Source organism: Puma concolor, chromosome D1 (assembly GCF_028749965.1).
Source record: "Puma concolor isolate L17-30 chromosome D1, mPumCon1.1.hap2, whole genome shotgun sequence".
NCBI lineage: Eukaryota > Metazoa > Chordata > Mammalia > Carnivora > Felidae > Puma > Puma concolor.
Window position 1 is genome coordinate 106,740,935 of NC_141676.1, and position 18,526 is coordinate 106,759,460.

General features: G+C 43.6%; 1 protein-coding gene across 15 annotated transcripts in view; it reads right to left on the bottom strand.

The window, feature by feature from the left end:
• Nucleotides 1-18,526, bottom strand: part of DIXDC1 (DIX domain containing 1) — a 73,635-nt gene that overhangs the window by 9,134 nt on the left and 45,975 nt on the right. For 8 of the 15 annotated variants that reach the window (XR_015241352.1, XM_086679119.1, XM_086679115.1 and 5 more), the window contains 12 exons: nt 18,356-18,468; nt 16,718-16,866; nt 10,835-10,924; nt 9,605-9,658; nt 8,008-8,058; nt 5,084-5,188; nt 4,606-4,659; nt 3,993-4,085; nt 3,842-3,913; nt 2,960-3,049; nt 2,475-2,636; nt 1,898-1,985 (listed from right to left, as the gene is read on the bottom strand). Coding sequence is in view for 13 of the 15 variants with exons in the window: in XM_086679119.1 (XP_086535245.1) it covers nt 1,898-1,985; nt 2,475-2,636; nt 2,960-3,049; nt 3,842-3,913; nt 3,993-4,085; nt 4,606-4,659; nt 5,084-5,188; nt 8,008-8,058; nt 9,605-9,658; nt 10,835-10,924; nt 16,718-16,866; nt 18,356-18,468 (1,121 nt within the window). In the remaining 2 variants the exon portion in view is untranslated. The remainder of the gene's footprint in view (nt 1-1,897; nt 1,986-2,474; nt 2,637-2,959; nt 3,050-3,841; nt 3,914-3,992; nt 4,086-4,605; nt 4,660-5,083; nt 5,189-8,007; nt 8,059-9,604; nt 9,659-10,834; nt 10,925-16,717; nt 16,867-18,355; nt 18,469-18,526) is intronic. The other 7 variants (XR_015241353.1, XM_086679122.1, XM_086679126.1 and 4 more) reach the window with 3 other exon arrangements.

Here is an 18,526-nt window from a genome sequence, read left to right on the forward strand (position 1 = left end):
AAGGAGATCGTATCTAGTTCACTAGACAGCACACGCCAAAAGGGCAAGTACCAAGTCTATCTTGTTTCTTCCTGTACCTCCAGCGTCTAACATGGCGCTACACAATGGATGCTCGATAAATATTTGTTGAATGCATAATTGGTTGGCACTGAAGTTAAAGAGGAGGAATGTTTACAGAAGGAGACTATTCAAGAATAGCAAATGCTTTTGAGCAGTCAATGGAAGATAAGGTTTGAAAAGTAACCACTTTGATGAGGCAACAAGAAAGTCAACAGTGAGTCAATAAAAAGAACATTAAGTGGATTAAGTGAGTAAAAGTCCAGCTGATGGCTTGAGAGTGAATAGGAAGAAAGGATGGAAAAAGAACAAGTGTAGACTGTTCTTTCAAGGTTTGATGTAGGGGAATAAAAGAAGAATGTCAGTAGCTAGAGGGCTAGTGAGTTATACACTCACTGTATTTTCCGAGAAGAGACTATTTAGCTTATTTGTGAATACAGAAATTAGATTAACGCCCTGGTTTACGAGCAGCCGGGGATTTATTTGCAGGGGATAAGTACTGCATATACACAAAAGGGTTTTTCCAGGAAGGGAGGAATTTTTTAGACTTAAAAAAATTTTTTCAAATATTTAGACTTGTCTACATTGGGAGTTTATATTAGCCTAAAGAAAGTACTGAAGAGGATAACAATAAAATAAAAAGTCTCTCAAGAAAACAGAAATGACTGTTTCAAAACAATGCTAGAAAAAGAAATTGAAACAGAAACTGAAGAGAAAAGAAGTTAGTACCAAGTAATCTTGGTACTAATATAATTAGATATCTGGAGGCTTAGATGTTATTTTATTTACTCTACAAAAAATATTTTTACCTTTCATATTTTTGCAAATATCTTTAAGTGTTTTACTTTAGGTGTTGTTTATTCATCTGGTTTTCAAAACATATACATATATATGTGAGTGTGTGTGTGTGTGTGTGTGTAATATACAAAACTGGTTATGGTCAGCTTTTCACTATTTGGTTTTTTTTTTTTCAACGTTTTATTTATTATTGGGACAGAGACAGAGCATGAACGGGGGAGGGGCAGAGAGAGAGGGAGACACAGAATCGGAAACAGGCTCCAGGCTCTGAGCCATCAGCCCAGAGCCCGACGCGGGGCTCGAACTCACGGACCGCGAGATCGTGACCTGGCTGAAGTCGGACGCTTAACCGACTGCGCCACCCAGGCGCCCCTCACTATTTGGTTTTTATAGATTATTATTTACCTTTATATTTGGCCTGAATACACTATAAAAGATAATAAAAGGTGAGCTTTATTAAACCAAAAGGTAAGATACCCGATAAAAGAGAAATTACCAGGCAGGTTTGATTACCAACATGATTGAATGAACGGGGAAAGAAATGTTAACGACAGGGCTTAGAGCAGGTTAAATTACTTCTTAGGCAGGGCCACTAGATGGCGCAAATCCTTTGTGGGACTTAAACTGAAAGACCAGAGGACCTAGTGTTAAGGAAAATCTCCAAAGAAATTAAACATCTTGCCTCCAGGAAGAACTGGAAGTTTCCTATGCTATTTGAGACTGTGTGTTTTTGTTGTTTTACGTTTTTCTTTGTTCAATGTAAATGTTTTGATCATGTATATTTTCCAAAGAGATTTTAGCCTCTTGCACGGTTAGCATCTTGCACGTGGCTAAATGGTACTTGGGGTGATGGTAGTGATGATGACGGTATGTGTCTCCAGAGTTCTAGAAGTAACTCGATTCAACTGTATTGCTATAGCAACAACATAAGAGTGAAGTACTACAAGAAAAATTCTGTTTTCAACATGTTAGTAGCAAGAAAAATACTAAATTTCTGATCTAATATGCTATGAGTCCTTACTGAACAATAAGGTGTACTTACTTGAATTAGGGGGCCAGGATTCCCGGTATTCACTACCTGCTTGAGTTCTTGGTAACTTGCCCCGAACCTGAGGAGCCACACAAAAATCCTAAAATGATCAGCAGGAGAATTTATCCAAGAAATTTAAATCATAAAAGTACATCTAAAATATATACTTTCCTACCACATCTTCCACAGTATACCAAATTAGACACATTTAGCCTAATATTAATGATGTACATTTGTAACAGGCTTTCTAGTTTCCAGTGCATTTTCCCACATATTTCCACATCCAGTGCTGAGCGCATTCAGGGGAAAAGGGGAAGGTGAATAAGCAGTAAAGAGAGACCCTGTGGGGTCAAGAACCACCATTCCTTAGACAGGCAATTTCTAGGAGCAAGAGTAATCATGAACTCCCTTCCTGGAGAGTCACACCATGACGAAGAGTCCACTCCACCGACAGGAAAACCAAAGAGAAAAGCAGCCACAAACTCTGACAGGATCAGCGTCTTCAGCCCTGCCTTTATCTCAATTAAACCTGATGAAACTGAGTTCCGTGGGAGCCTGCCTAAGAGAAACACCACAGAAAGAGGATTACCCTTCTGTCTTGTTTCTTCTGGCTCTCCATGGCATGCAGGCGCTCCATAAGGCTGGAGATGCCCTGTTCCAAGCTGTCAATGGTATGGTGCTGAGGATCGTGGCCACTGAAGCTATTGCGCAGGCTTCGGAGGGCATCTCGAACCAGCTGCAGATCGCTGGTCTGTGGGCAGAAAGGAGGTCACACTGACGTGGTGCAGTGCCGTATTCTTAACCGTGTCCCAGCCGCCGGGCTTAGGACGGTAGAGGAGAGAGGCTTCCAGGATAGATCTTTTATTTTCGAGGGAGGAGGTGTGAATTTAAGAAATGTTCCTCCACAGAAGTTTGCCCACTAATTCTTAATTAGGGCTTCACACCTTCACACACCCAACAGATGCAAGACTTAGGGAACTGGGGTACCAAAGGCCTAGTGCGCTGGCAATGGCCAGGCTACTCTTGTGGTTTTAGCTGGAAGTGGAGGTCTGCACTCAAATCCTAAGAACCTACCCCTTTGTGAGTGACGGAAGCAGCTCCTTTTCCTGCCGCTGGAAGGAAAAAACCATTGCTTTGAGAGTTGTGTCTGTTGTAGCTGGTCACCTATAGCAGCAAGAAGACACGATGCTTCTATAAGGGACACTGCAAACCAGGATGCCCTGTCTTATACTGATTTACAGTGATCACTTCCTGACAGTGTATCGTGGTATATTTGTTCATGTCTCTCTCCGAATGTAAACCTGGGATGGGCGCAAAGACGTTTTCCCCCTTTTGTTCACTGCTGTAACCCCAGTACTTGACACTTCGTAGGCAGTGCTGAATGAACAATGAGCAAAATGGTAACCTCATCCCGGAGGGCCCCAAGCTAGCCTCAGCCTGGCCACCGGAAGGCCTGAGAATGGGGCTCCAGCACCTCCAGACTTCACTTTAGTGATTAAAAAAAAGAAGAACAGTGACTAATATTTTTTGAGCCTGACTTTGTGCCAGGTGGATCTATCAGGACTATCCTTTTTCCAGATGAATCTTATTCCTAAGGCTCAGAAGCTAAGCAAAGCAAGGTCACACAACGGTAAAAAGAGTATAAAGCTGGAATTTGAAACCAGATTTTCTTAGTCTGAAACCAGCACTCTTTTTATTTGTTTTAAGTTTTGTTTATTTAAGTAAACTGTACATCCAACATGGGGCCCGAACTCTCGACCCCGAGATCAAGAGTCGCATACCCTTCCGACTGAGCCAGCCAGGCGCCTCTGGAACCTGCCACTCTTAACCCTCTCACCAGACAAACAGCCTCCTAACAAACCAACCTGCAGCCTTGGTTTCAGCCCTGAGTCAGAAAGAGTATCTCCCTCTTTGCCCTTGCAGATGCAGGAGGGGGGACCCTGAGCCGGGGGTTACCTCGTCTGCCTCTCTTTTCATACAGTGAGCCAAAAGGACGTCTTTGTGTTCTAGCTCCCGCTCTAGATCCACCTGCAAATCAGAAACTAAATCAGAAAAGGATTTTCTCAGGCAGAAGGGGAAGGAAGCCAGTGGCTGACTGTGTCCCCACCTGCTGGTAACTGGCCTCAGAGAGTTTCCGGAGTGCGTCTTCCAACTTAGCCTGGTGCTGCTGAAGGAGGCGCTCCTTCTGCCCCAGCTCTTTCTGCAATAGAGACAGAGCTTGCAGATGTGTGGCAAAGCCAAGGATGCCCAACAGTTCACTGTTGGCCACGCAAGTTCACTTGAGCAAAGTCGAGCCGCAGGGGGAGGAGTCTTTCCCCCCAAGCTACACAGAAGACATCGCACACCGTAGTAATCTTACCCAGTGCAAAGGCTTCTTGGAAAAGTAAGGAGGGAGGGAACTACCATCTGTAGGAGGACCACTACGTGCCATCCGTGCTAGTTAGGCATAAAGGTGAAGACTGAAGTTTGCAGACAACTAGCTCTGGACTCTTCTTAGACATGCTATCTATTCTTCAGGGTGACTGAATCAAAGGAACACAGAAGAAAATTTCCTTGCTATCTACTCTTCAGGGTGACTGAATCAAAGGAACACGGAAGATTTCCTTGCGAAAAAGCAACAATGAGAACACAGTACTTAAGAACTCTTTGAACAACAGCAACAGTAGGCTGTTCATAAAAGGTCTAATGGAAATCATTTCCAAACTCATAAACATTCTTACTTTATAGTCTCCCAAGAGCCGGTTCCTCTCATCCAGCTTCCTCTGCAGATCCACCTGCAAGAAGGAAAAGAATTAACTGGCACAGAGATATTGTCTACCAACCCCAGTAGGAAACCAGCTACTTAGTAACCAGAGTGGATGTTGGCAATTAGAGTATACAGCACAGAGAGGGCAAGGTTATGGTAAAAACACACAGCTGCTCTCCGTGTCTTGAGTGAGATAATCAAACTCTCAAACCACAATTTAGCCTCTCAGTGTCCTCAAAGTTGAAAGGCTCAAGACCAATGTAGTATGGGCTTTCAGCCAGGAACAGAGATGAGTCTGACAGGAAATAAAAATAATTGCAGACACTGAGGGCAGGCATCCCAGAAATAAGATAAGAGAGATTAATTAGGATGGCAGATGTAATAAGACTTCATGCAGTATCCGATTTTGCTACTGGGGCTCAGTGAGGTCAGAGTTCATTCATTTAATTTACATTCTGGTTGTGTAGCTCGTCTTTGTCCATATTTGCCCTCAGCAGTTCCTGTTTGAGCTGAAGAACAGATGTGTCCTGCTGAGTCAGCCTCTGCTGCAAGGCATCCTGGGGGAAAAGAGCACACTCACTATTACTGTGGTCCCAATTAGTCAGTCAGCCATTTGTCACTCTAAGCTTTAACCCCCTGACTGCACATCCAGCATTAATTCTGGAAAACTAGGAGACAAAAAGAGGGGTCTTGCTACAAGGAGATGAAGAGGAATTTTCTGTCCCCTCCCGGGATGCTAGCAACCACTGTCTCACCTAGCTGACGGAAACCTGATTTTTCCTCCACCCATTACTCACCCCTACCCGCCACTGCAATCCTGACAGCATGCTGTCCTAGAGAGTCAGTCGCCTCTGGGCTCAGATAGATCTAGATTCAAATTTCAAGACCACCACCTTCACGACAGTGACCATGGACAATGCCTTCTCCTTCCTTCCACCCTGGCTTTCAAATCCATTTCTTGGGCACATAACTACTAAGGAGCTCTTTTCCTTCTTTGCCTTTCTCTAGAGGGCTGGGCCCTACTGCCGCCTCCTACCCTATTCATATGGAACCCCTGGAATCACTCCCACCTTGCCTTCCAGAGCCCTGCTCCCATTGCCTTCCAATTCCTAGTGTGGACTGGGATTGGGATTATATTTCCATGCTCAGAACTATCACTGGGACTGATGGTTTCTCTTCCCAGTGTCCTACAATCTTACCAGCTTTAGGGTGTCTTTCTCTCAACTTGGACCCTCTTGTTTCCTACCAAGCCTAAGAAAAGGTTGGTTGTACACACTTAAAAGGGTCAGCAAGAACACATTTCTCCAACCATCATGACTTCAAATGGAACTAATGGACTGCAGTGTATTTACCCTGACTTTTCTCTCTTTACAGACTGCAAAGAAATGGTGCAGGCTCTGGAGAATGTGAGAGCCCATTCTTTTTTCTTTTTTTTTTAAATTAAAAAAAATTTTTTTTATTTTTGAGACAGACAGACACACACACACACACACACACACACACACACACACACACAGAGAGAGAGAGAGAGAGAGAGAAAGAGCTGGGGAGGGGCAGAGAGAGAGAGAGAGAGAGAGACAGAATCTGAAGCAGGCTCCAGGCTCTGAGATGTCAGCACAGAGCCCGACGCAGAGCTTGAATCCACGAACCATGAGCTCATGACCTGAGCCCAAGTTGGATGCTTAACCTACAGAGCCACCCAGGTGCCCTGTGAGAGCCCCTTAACTGTGCTGTCAGCCATGAAAGTACATGGCAAAGGTAGTCCCAGATGCCCCGGGCATCAGCAGTTCAGAGGAACATTTCCCAAAGTGTGCTCTATGGGATGTTAGTACATGCTGCAGGGGAGAAAAGGCACTTCTGTGGTTAAGAATTCCAAACTCTTGGAGCAGCTGGGTGGCTCAGTTGGTTAATCATCCAACTTCAGCTCAGGTCATGATCTCATGGTTTGTGAGTATGAGCCCTGCATTGGGCTCTGCACTGACAGTGCAGAGCCTGCTTGGGATTCTCTCTCTCCCTCTCTCTATCCCTCCCCCGCTTGTCTCTCTCTCTCTCTCCCAAAATAAATAAATAAACTTAAAAAAAAAAAGAATTCCAAACTCTTTTTACTCCAACCTTTTTATGACAGATTTTCTCAGGTCCTTTAATAGGCTGTTATTCACTGGGACTCTTCAAGCCTACAGGGCATTTCTCAAACTTATTTAAGCACAGAACACATTCTTCTGAAGTATCTCAAAGGACTAAGGCTACAAAACATACTCTGACAAATGCAGCTGAGTTGCACTCTAGTCCAGCCTATGGATGGGAGTGTAGGGACGAGGGGAAAAGCAGCAGCTTAAGAACATCCTTTTCTACTTCTAGGTGTTTCCTCAATAGGCACACTCCCACTGGGGTGAAACAACACCTATTCAAGACTGTTAGCTAGAGCACTGTTTGTATCACCAAAGACTGGAAATAACCTAAAAGACCAACAACAGGAACTGACTAAATTATCATATATACATACACTGGCATACTAAGTGGCCATGAAAGACTTAGGAAGGTCTTTACGTACTAAAACAGAATCATCTCCAAGATACGCTGCTAGATGGAAAAAGAGCAACGTTTCAAGCTGTATGTATGTATTGTATACTGTTATGGGGGGGGGTATATACATACGTATTTATTGATAACTGGTAAGTTACCTCTAGGAAAGAGAATTAGGTGACTGGGGCAGACAGGGCTGGAAGACAGACTTTTCAAGGATTATCCTTTTATACCTTCCTCACTTGAAACCATGTCATAGTATTAACTATTCAATGGGGTGCTGGGCAGCTTTAGTAGGTTAAATGTCCGACCTCGGCTTAGGTCATGATCTCACGGTTCGTGGTCAAGCCCCACACTGGGCTCTGTGCTGACAGCTCGGAGCCTGGAACCTGCTTCAGATTCTGTGTCTCCCTCCCTTTCTGCCCCTCCCCTGCTCACGCACCTCCCTGCTCGTGAATGTGCACTCTATCAAAAAATAAACATTAAAAAAATTATTTAAAATATAGAATTTACTATCCAAAAATGAAGTTAAATTTTTAAGAAGACAGTTTTCTTTAGAATGGAAGAAAACTGTAAAAACTGATTGTTTTTACATATAAAACTACCAGGGTGGCACAGTACCATGGGTCCTGACTACCAGAAATAAGCCTCAACAAAACAAAGGTATTTTCCTCAACATTTCACTTCCCATCCACAAAGCACTTGGCTTTACTAATACCCCACAGCCCGTTAAAGGCTCCAGCAAATGTATATAAGGCCATAGGACCCAACTGCCCTCCTACTACCTACTCTCAGCAGTAGACAACTTTACCAGGTAGAGTTTATTTAAAGAGTGAAATGTCTTCCTTTTTACCTTTATCCCCTGTAAGTTTCTGGCTTCTTGTTTACATTTCAGCAGCTCCTTCTGCAAACCAAATATAGTTAGATCAGATGGTAGCGTCTGGGTTGCTTCAGAAGCATTACCTCATTCTGTCAGTAAGAACACAAAACTCAGATAACCAGTCCACAAAAAATTAAGCCTCTACTGAAGCAGAAAGCAGGTCTGCTCCAGTCAGTAGTAAAGGCTGACTCATAGAGACAAGAAGGAGACCTATTCCATTCTTCCCTGAGGTACCCAGGCTCAAATGCAGGTCGAGGAGAGTCCTCCAAGAAAGAAGACACCGTCCATTGCCATAGGCTCTCATTCCTACAGTTAGCACTCTTCACTGTCAGGCAAACTTCATCATAATAACCTAAATCCCCCTTACTGACATATACAATCATATCTTAACACGCCTGCCCCCAATGTCATTTGTTCAGCAAAGGGTCAGAGTGCTTCTGATTCCCCAAGTAGGCATTATTCTTTGTAAACTCAACAAAAACACATTTAGCCCAATGATGAAATACTAATTATCCCTCCCTTATAATATATTAGATGTATGTACATAATTGTCGCTAGGAAAGAGATTTTAGGAGAGGAATACCCATAACTGAGACCCTACCCTCTTCTTTTCCTATTGCATCACATCAAGAGTTTGGAATTAACATATCTAAAATGGGGATTCGTAACATGTGCTCCACAGATGGGCTCCAAAGTTACTCTATTAAAAATTCAAGCCAGCAAGTATGTGTGTATGCACTCATACATATTCCTGGGGAGAGGGTTCATGGCTTTAACTCATATACCTAGAACACCAACAAATTAAAAACCCACTGAACTAAAAGCATTCTGGGAAGAAATCATTATAAAAAACCATACTGGACTATAGTTAATAATACTGTATGGTGTAGTTGAAAGTTGATTAAGAGAGTAAATGTTAAAAGTTCTCACTGAAAGAAGAAAATGTGTACCTGTGTGGTGATGGATGTTAACTGGACTTATACTGGTGATCATTTCATAATATATACATATATCAAATTAATATGTTATACACTTGAATCTAATGTAATGTTGTATGTCAACTATAAAAAAAAAAGTCCGTACTAATATTAGATCCGTTTTTAGTTAAAAAAGAAAAATTATGGGGCACTTGGGTGGCTCAACTGGTTAAGCATCAGACTTTGGCTCAACTCATGATCTGAAGGTTTGTGAGTTCAAGCCTCACGTCGGGCTCTGAACAGACAGCACAGAGTCTGCTGGGGATTGTCAGTCACCCTCTCTCTCTGTCCCTCCACCCTCCACTCTCTCCCCCCAAAAAAATTTTTTTTAAAAAAGAAAAAGTATGAAGCATTTAAAACATAAAAAGTAGAACCAATGACACAGATACCTATCATGATCACCAACACTGAAGAGACAGTACCTTTTTGCCATATTTAGGACATATCTCTCTCTTTCAATGAAAGACATAAAACAGACACAGCTGACGTCCCAAGTCTGCATCCCTTCCCCTATACCCATTACTGTTCCAACAGTGCTGTATAATATTCCCATAATTTTTTTCAAAGAGTAAAATGCACATGTTCTGACATACCTTTAGGTCCTGATTCTCCTCCATACTCTGATCCAGACGACTTTGGATTATAATCTGAATAGAAGGCAAAACGAGATGACTATGTAACTATGTTGTGAAATTCAGAGGTCATTTATTCAACAGATATTTCCTGAGTACCTTTCCAGGGCTAGCCCAGTACTATGAACACAGAGGACAGGAAGCAGTCCCTCCCCCTCTAATGGAAGTATGTACACATGCAGTACAAGTAGTGACTATGGGTGAAGTTTACACACGTGTGTGTGTGTGTGTGTGTGTGTGTGTGTGTGTGTACTGGGCACAGGGCATCGGAGAAAAGGCAAAAGTATGACAAAATGAAGTTTGCCTTACAGGTAAGTTATGGCTGCTGTTTTGCAGAAAATGAGTTAGAGGAACACAGGAGAGGAATGAGGAAACCAACTGGAACACTGCTAGAATCCAGGATGGGAGCCTGAGTTAAGGTAGGGGCTGTGATAATGGAGAGAAGTAGACAGAAATATATAGAAAGTGAACTGACAGAACCTGGTGACTGACTAGGTACAGAAAGAAGGGCCAAAAGGATTCAAGGATGATATTGAGATGTCTGCTTTGGGTATCTGGGTGGGTGGATAATGATAGACAGAATCCAAAGGGGCAAGGAGTTTTGGTGGTGGGAAGAGAAAAGCTGTTTAATTTAGGACTCTGAACTGAAATGCTTATGGGACACAGAAGTGGAGATAATCAGCAGGTAGTTAGATGCTGCACATACAAATCCCCAACTCCGTAGAGAGCAGTGAGCCAGAGATAAATACTTGAGAAGCAACATCTGAGTCAAGCAGAAAGTGAGTGCAGCCATGGAGGCAGGTAACACTGCCCAGGTCGATGTCTAAGACAGAAGGCGGTCACCAGTGGAACTCTGAGGGGCACCAACATTTCAGGCATAGGCAGAGAAAGAGAAGCTTCAAAGGGAACCTGAATGTAAGCGCTGTGAGGGTAGGGTCTTAGGTCTGCTTTGAGATCACCATATCTCTAGCACCTCAAAACAGTAGCTGGCACTCAATAAATATTTGTGGACGAGGGATGGAGGAAAGATGGAACAAAGAGTAGTCGAGAAACTTATGAGGAAAACCAGGAGAGCTGGAGTCAGGGAAGAGAGCATTTCAAGACGGTGTGGACAACAGAGTCAAAGGCTAAAAGCAAATCAAATACATAAAGCAGATTATCTGTGGTCCAGTCACAAGAGAAAGAGCTCACCAGTTGTTCCTCAGGATTGACTCCCGGTTCACAGAGGGCCAAGGGCCTGTCCTGTTCATCTTCAGGTAAGGATCCATTGAGCAGTAAGGCCTGAATAACCACAAAAGTAGAAAGAAACCAGACTTGCATCAGATGAATGAGTGCAGGGTTGAGCTTGGTAAGCTTATCCCAAATTGAAATCACAATTGGGCTTCCTCTAGTGATCTCCTTGATAATTTTCGGTCCTTAGATACCTCCTATTGCTCATTTTGGAACTATGGAGAGTTCCTTTTGTCAGTCCCATGCTTAGGCCTCTTTCATCTCTCTGGATGCACCTGGATCCTCTGCTCCTTGGTCCTAGTAAATCCTCAAAAATCTAGAACTTCCCTCTCAGAAGTTACATTTCAAACCACAGCTGCTCCAACTGAACTCTACCAGCTGGAAAGTGAACTAAAAGTAGTGTTGAATTATCCCAGTTTGGAAAGTTTATTATAGGGGCACCTGGGTGGCTCAGTCAGTTAAGCATCCAACTCTTGATCTCCGCTCTGGTCAAGATCTCATGGTTCGTGAGTTTGGGCCCCACGTCAGGCTCTAAGCCGAGAGCACAGAACCTGCTTGGGATTCTGTCTCTCCCTCTCTTTCTGCCCCTCTCCACTTGTTTTCTCCCTCCCCGCCCTCTCTCTCAAAATAAATAATCAAACTTTAAAAAAAAAAAAAGGAAAACTTTATTATAATGAATTACTTAAAACACATTTAGGTATGTGACTCTTGATGTCAAGGTTGCGCGTTCAAGCCCCACACTGGGTATAGAGATTACTTGAAAAAAAAATCTTAATAAAACATTTACAGCACTGACTTGGGTTTGTTTGATTTTTTTTTTTGTTTTAATAATTGTGCATTTTTACTCCCTAGGGCAACCTGTATAGAACAAAAATGAAATCATTTACAGAGAGATGTCCTCATTCATTTCCACTCCCCACACCAGGCTTTGTTTTCATTAGAATATGAAGGAAGGGCAGATTTACCCTAAAGCTAAGGAACCTCAAACCCCAGGCCCCCCCCATATGCACTGCCCCTCCAAAACCCTATATTTAATATTGTACAGTTGAATTTGAATGACAAGAGTCTGAACTGCCTGGGTCCACTTATATGCAGATTTTTTTTTTATACATAGTACAGTACTGCAAATATATTTTCTCCACCTTATGATTTTTTTAGAAGTTTTTATTTAAATTCTAGTTAGTTAACATACAGCATAACATTGGTTTCAGAAGTAGAATTTAAATTTTTTTTTTAATGTTTATTATTAAGAGAGAGACAGACAGACAGACAAAGCACAAGTGGGGCAGGGGCAGAGAGAGAGGGAGACACAGAATCCAAAGCAGGCTCCAGGCTCTGAGCTGTCAGCACAGAGCCCAATGTGGGGCTCGAACTCACGAACCGTGAGATCATGACCAGAGCCAAAGTCAGACGCCCAACCGACTGAGCCACCCAGGTGTCCCTGGTTTTAGGAGAATTTAATGATTCATCACTTACATACAACACCCAGTGCTCATTACAAGTGCCCTCTTTAATGCCCATTGCCTATCCACCTCCCCTCCATCAACCATATATGGTATCCATCAGTTAAGTCTCTTCTGGTTTGCCTACCTCTCTTTTCCCCCCTTTCCCTTATGTTCATCTGTTTTGTTTTTTAAATTCCACATTATGAGTGAAATCATATGGTATTTGTCTCTGCCTGACTTGTTTCGTGTAGCATAATCTACTCCACTCCATCCACGTTGTGGATGGCAACATGAAGTGCATGTGGATGCAACATGAAGTGTTCCAAATGGCAACATTTCATTCTTTTTCTTTTTTTTTTTAATTAGACAAGGTTAAACCAAATGTGGACCATTTTCTTTTAGTTTCTTTTTTTTTAATGTTTATTTATTTTTGAGAGAGAGAGACAAAGTGTGAGCAGGAGAGGGGCAGAGAGAGGGAGACACAGGATCCGAAGCAGGCTCCAGGCTCTGAATTGTCAGCACAAAGCCTGATGTGGGGCTCAAACTCACAAACCATGAGATCATTACCTGAGCCGAAGTCGGATGCTTACCTGACTGAGTCACCCAGATGCCCCAAGATTTCATTCTTTTTGATGGCTCAGTAATATTCCATTGTATGTGTGTATATACATGTATACATACCACATCTTCTTTATCTGTTCATCAGTCTATGGATATTTGGACTGTCATAATTTAGCTATTGTTGATAATGCTGCTATAAACGCTGGGGTGCATGTGTCCCTTCAAATCAGCACTTTTGTATCACTTGGGTAAATAAATACCTAGTAGTACACTTGCCGGGTCATAGGGTAATTCTATTTTCAACTTTTTCAGGAACCTCCATACTGTTTTCCAGAGTGGCTGCACCAGCTTGCATTCCCACCAACAATGTAAGAGGGTTCCCCTTCCTCTGCATCCTCGCCAACACCTGTTGTTTCCTGTGTTGCTAATTTTACCCATTCTGACAGGTATGAGGTGGTATCTCGTTGTGCTTTTAATTTGTATTTCCCTGATGATGAGTGATGGGGAGCATCTTTTCATGCATCTGTTGGCCACCTATGATGTATGTCTTCCTTGGAGAAATATCTATTCATGTCTTCCACCTGTTTCTTAACATGATTATTTGTTTTTTTCCTCATGATTTTCTTTTCTCTAACTTACTTTATTATAAGAACACAGTATATAATACAGATAACATTCAAAATATGTATTAACCAAATATTTCTTAGTAAAGCTTATGTGATGAGGGAGCCACAGGCAACCTGAGGGCAAAGCGCAAGCTAACGCCCCGCAAAGACCCCACCCCCACCCCCCGCCCAGGTGGCACATGTGTGATATTCCTCAGGCACTCCTGGGTGCCCAAGAACAAAGGAAAGGAAAAACCAAATAACTGATAGAGATCACAGTCGTGTAGGACAGGAGTCTCCATCAGTTTATAAATGTCTTAGTAAAATTATAAGAAAAAGGCAATTGTGGGGCGCCTGGGTGGCTCAGTTGGTTAAGTGTCCAACTTCGGCTCAGGTCATGATCTCACGGTTCATGAGTTTGAGCCCCACATCACGCTCCATGCTAATAGCACGGAATCTGCTTGGGATTTTCTCTTTCTCTCTCTCCCCCTCTCTGCTCCTGTGCTCTTTCTCTCTCAAAATAAATAAACTTAAAAAAAATTTTTTTTAAAGGAAAAGGTAACCTTATCATTAGCCTAATGTCCAGAAACCTATAGACTCAGTTTCCTGGAGCCCCAACATTACCCATCCCTCCACAGTGATGTGGGGAACAAAGGCAAGAAGGGAATGGCAGGTAAAATTAAGTTTCCTTATAACCTGCAGCCCAGTGACAAATACTTGAGATAGGCTGAGTAGAACGTTTCTCCAGGAACTCCCTCCTGTCTTAATGTTAATGCCTCAGTAGAGGGAAAAACAACCTTAGCTTGACAATAGTTAGGCCTCCAGTATCTTAAGAGTCTTCTTGGGGAACTTGGGTGGCTCAGTCAGTTAAGCGTCTGACTTAGGCTCAAGTCATGATCTCACGGTTCGTGAGTTCCAGCCCCGCATTGGGCTCTGTGCTGACAGCTCAGAGCCTGAAGCCTGCTTCAGATTTTGTGTCTCCCTCTCTCTTTGTCCTTCCCCTGCTTGTGCACGTGCTCTCTCTCTCTCTCTCTCTCCCTACAACGCGCACACGCACACACCCTTTTTCCTTTACCTCCCCAAACTCCAGTGTGTAATCAATCACTCCTCACAACCCCAGTGCAGCTCTTTCTGCCCAGGGGTTCTGTCCCCGTGCTTTAATAAAATCACCTTTTGCACCAAAGATGTTTCAAAAATTCTTGGCCATCAGCTCTGGACTCCCCCCTGCCCCACACTCCAAAAATGCATCATTATGATCAACAGTCAGCTATTAGTAATTACGTTTTAGGGGAGTCAAAAGTTACATGCATATTTGCGACTGTGCAGGGCATGGGTGCCCCTCCGCCCCACCCCTGAGTTGTTCAAAGAGAACTGTACTCATAGTCTGTAATCTAATTTTTAAAGAAGGCCCCCAAACTGTATTCTTTAGCACTCACAGAACTTGAACTACCTATGCAGGTAGGTAATTTGATACCTGTCAGCTTAGTGAAAGATTTAAGAATGCGTCCCCATTTTATATTTCAATTCTGTCTCTATTCAATCCAAAGAGTTACAGAGGTTAAGTCCTGTTTCAATAAACAGAACACAAATTGCATCACAAATGCTGGGATATAAAAACTGTTTGAAATCCAGTCACTAGTTGGTCTACCAAGCACTAACTAATAATAAGATTTTATTTAATAAATCAAATGAGTTCGGTTATCCCCCGGAGCGTGGCCAGAGGTATAAGAAGACAAGTTTAAGAAGCCACAGGGCTGCAGGGAGCGAAGGGAGAGCAACATCACAGAAATACTAACTCTCATGGCCACGTATTCAGCAGGCTCTAACTGAGGCACACAGTGAGTCAGAAATCCTGGACGTGGCTTAGCATGCAACTTGCTTATCAATGAAAGAGTTAAGAAGCCTAGTGGATGCTGTGAGCCCCATTGTATTCTATTAATGGAACTGAATTCTCATTGTGATCATGTGGCTGTGAATGAAACAACTCTGTTTGCAGGGAATATTGGGATGCTGACTTTCTGCCTGTCGAATCTCTTCTTTTTCTGTCCAACCTGCCATCGGATTTCTCCCAGACTGAAAAATGCAAACCAAACTGAAAGCCAAACTGATGGATATCTATGTTCATATCATGCAAATTATCCTGGGAAAGACCCACTTGGGCATAATCCCAAAGTTAGCACACACAAAAAAATTCCATTAATTAAACCAGCCCTTAATGGAGTGGCAGATAAGGGATCTCAAATGCAAACATTTAAAAAATAACAAAGCAAATGGGGAAAAATCAACAACTCTCCTTGGGAATGTTTAGGCAGGAAGCATTCCTCCAGCCCTCCTCAGCTCCTGGGGCATACATTATGCAAACTGTTTCACCGGGCACCAATCTCCTTTTTTCTTTAGGAACCCTTTGTACCCCATGGCTGGCTACTGGGAGCACGCCCTCCACCGCCTGCCGGCTGCCAGAGCCACTCACATAATGTGGCCTTTGTTTACGTATCCATAAATATTTGACAATTCAGAAGCGGTGCAGTTCCCAGCACAAACAGAAAGGAATATTCCTAGGCAATTTCAGGGTCACCAGCACACTACAAGGGCTCCCCGACACAGGGACAGACGCACAAAGAAAGAGGATCGGGGGTCATTCAGGGTAGGAACTAAGTCAAGTGGGTCAGTGGGCCTCTGGGAGAGAACTGCCGAGCTGGCAAGAAGGTATAGAAAAGACTGAAGGGCTTTGTTGCTTGAGGAAAACCTCCGTTACCTGATCATTATGGCTCGGCACCCGCTTGCACATGCTTTAGGAGGGAGTTAAATCCCTCAGCTAGACTCAAAGGGAGACCTGTGGTATTACTGGCTTACACTCTTCCTACTGGAGAATTCCTAGGGAAAAATTTCTGACTGTTCACAGTGCCATTCTGTGAATGGTGAAGCTGGCAACTGCAGGTCTGCAGCTGCGGACAGGGGAGAAACCCACCTGCCGGCAGAAAGCCAGAAAGAGGGTTTGGTAGGGGTCCATGATGGCCCCCATGCCTGCAGAAATCCCAACAGCCGTGCATCCGTACAGCCCATTTAGGAGTCCTCATACCCGAGGAATGTTCCGCTCTTTGAGTACTTCTCCCTCTGAACTCCCCATTCAACCCTGACCTCATGCAAAACGGAGTCACTGTATTTTCAGTGGACACTGGTGACTTAAATAATCAACTGTCACACCAAGGATAAACCATGCGGGAAAGAGCTACCTGTAATCCTGATATCATTTTCTTTGCTTCCTCCATTTCTTTTTCTAAATGTTCTTGTTGTTCCAGCAGCTGTTCTTCCCATGAGGTCTCCAGACAGGTCCCGGGGCTGCCTGGTCGCCACTCTCGGGAAAACGGAGAGTCTGTCTCCTCTACAAAATGAGAGGGGGGCGTATAGTTCATGTTGGAGCAAACAGTTGCCGGCAGAAAGCGTTCACAGTCTCTCTGCGCTCACAGGTCTGGGTCACTGGCCTTCTGAACCTGTCCTCACTGCACAGACTGGACTCTCCGCTAGGTGGGGTTGTGAGACATGAAGAACCCACTGTTCCCTCACACTCCAGGCTGGGCCGGCTGGAGGCATCACTTACTCTGCTGGGGAAACTGGTCCCCTTCAGAACCTTTAAGAAGTAACAAGACACCCTCCTTGGGAGTCTTGGTATGGGACACATAGACCCTACTCTTAATTCTCTACAACTGACATCCCAAAGCTGGATTCTGCCAGGTACAAAGACAGGAGCTTTGGAAAACCAAATTCCTGTTGGCTGTTGTGGAGCTTCAGGGGGGAGACTTCAATTTAATATTCCTTGGACCGTTCCCTCGTACCTGAGCCCCTTCCACAAACAACACTGTGTGAGTCACACAGGAAACAAACCAGTGAAAACACACTTGCATAAATTGTTCAATCTTGCTCCCTGGTTTTGTTTTATTTTCCTATGTTTATGGTCTCTTTTCGCGGGTTTCTGTTTCATCCCATCTAATTGTGTGCACACCATTAAAAATGCATTATGGAATACCGAAGGGTATAAACTCTGAGTAAATGTCTTCATTTGTCGGTGTGAATGTAATTAGCTAATTCCTCTGGGTTGCTGTGAAGACTGAATGAGGTAACTTGTGTGCAGGACTCCGTGGTGCCCGACCCAGAGCAGTCACTCGGTAAATGCTCTCCCTCCCCAAGGTCCCAGGAGTTTCCGAGTCAAAAACATGACTGACTCTTTGGTGCTAATGCCAGGGATAGTGGGAGGGATTTAACTCGTTTTCTTCTGAGGGCTTCAGTTTTATTACAACCCTTAGAGATGAATAAAACTCTATTGAAATCACATGCTTTGCTGCCTCCTTCCTTCCCTCTATGTTTATGTAAGAAAAAGGAGAGCAACTGAGATGTAAGGAGAAGTCTAAACAAAGGGATCCCTTTGTGGTCCTTTCTGTAGTCCAAAAGCCGGATGTAGACCTGCTTTTTAGCCTCCCACAGATACCTCCGCCCATATTATATGCTCCTGGTTCAAACTTAAGTCAAAGGGTTACTGGAATTATTTCCATAACACAGGAATAATAAAAACTGTTTACTTGAATGAGGCTTCAGACTGCCCCACAGTCGTTTCCTAATTCATAGGCAGCCAGCAGAGGAAAGGCCTATCTCCCCTGCTGTAAGATTTTGGACAGCTGTGACATCAGAAGTGACATTCTGCAAGAGGATAACCACATTCACTGGCTCAGAGACATCAGAGCCCTTTAGAGCTAACCTAGCATGCATGGACTTTGGGGAGGGAGAAGGCCAGGAAGTTTATAGGTAGATAGGATCCCCCAAGCCTTCAAGGCAAGGGCTGTGGCTTGAGCCAACCCAGGCACGCTGACAGACAGTACCTGTTCTGTTCTCTATCCCTTCAGAGGGAATAATCACAAAATCTGCCTTCTCCTCCGACTGGGTTATAATGGACTCGCTCTTTGCGCTGTGGATAGGACTGGGTGAAGTCAGGCTGTGATTGAAGGAAAAGGAAGAGAAATGATTACTGTGAACAGCGGTTTGGAAGCCAA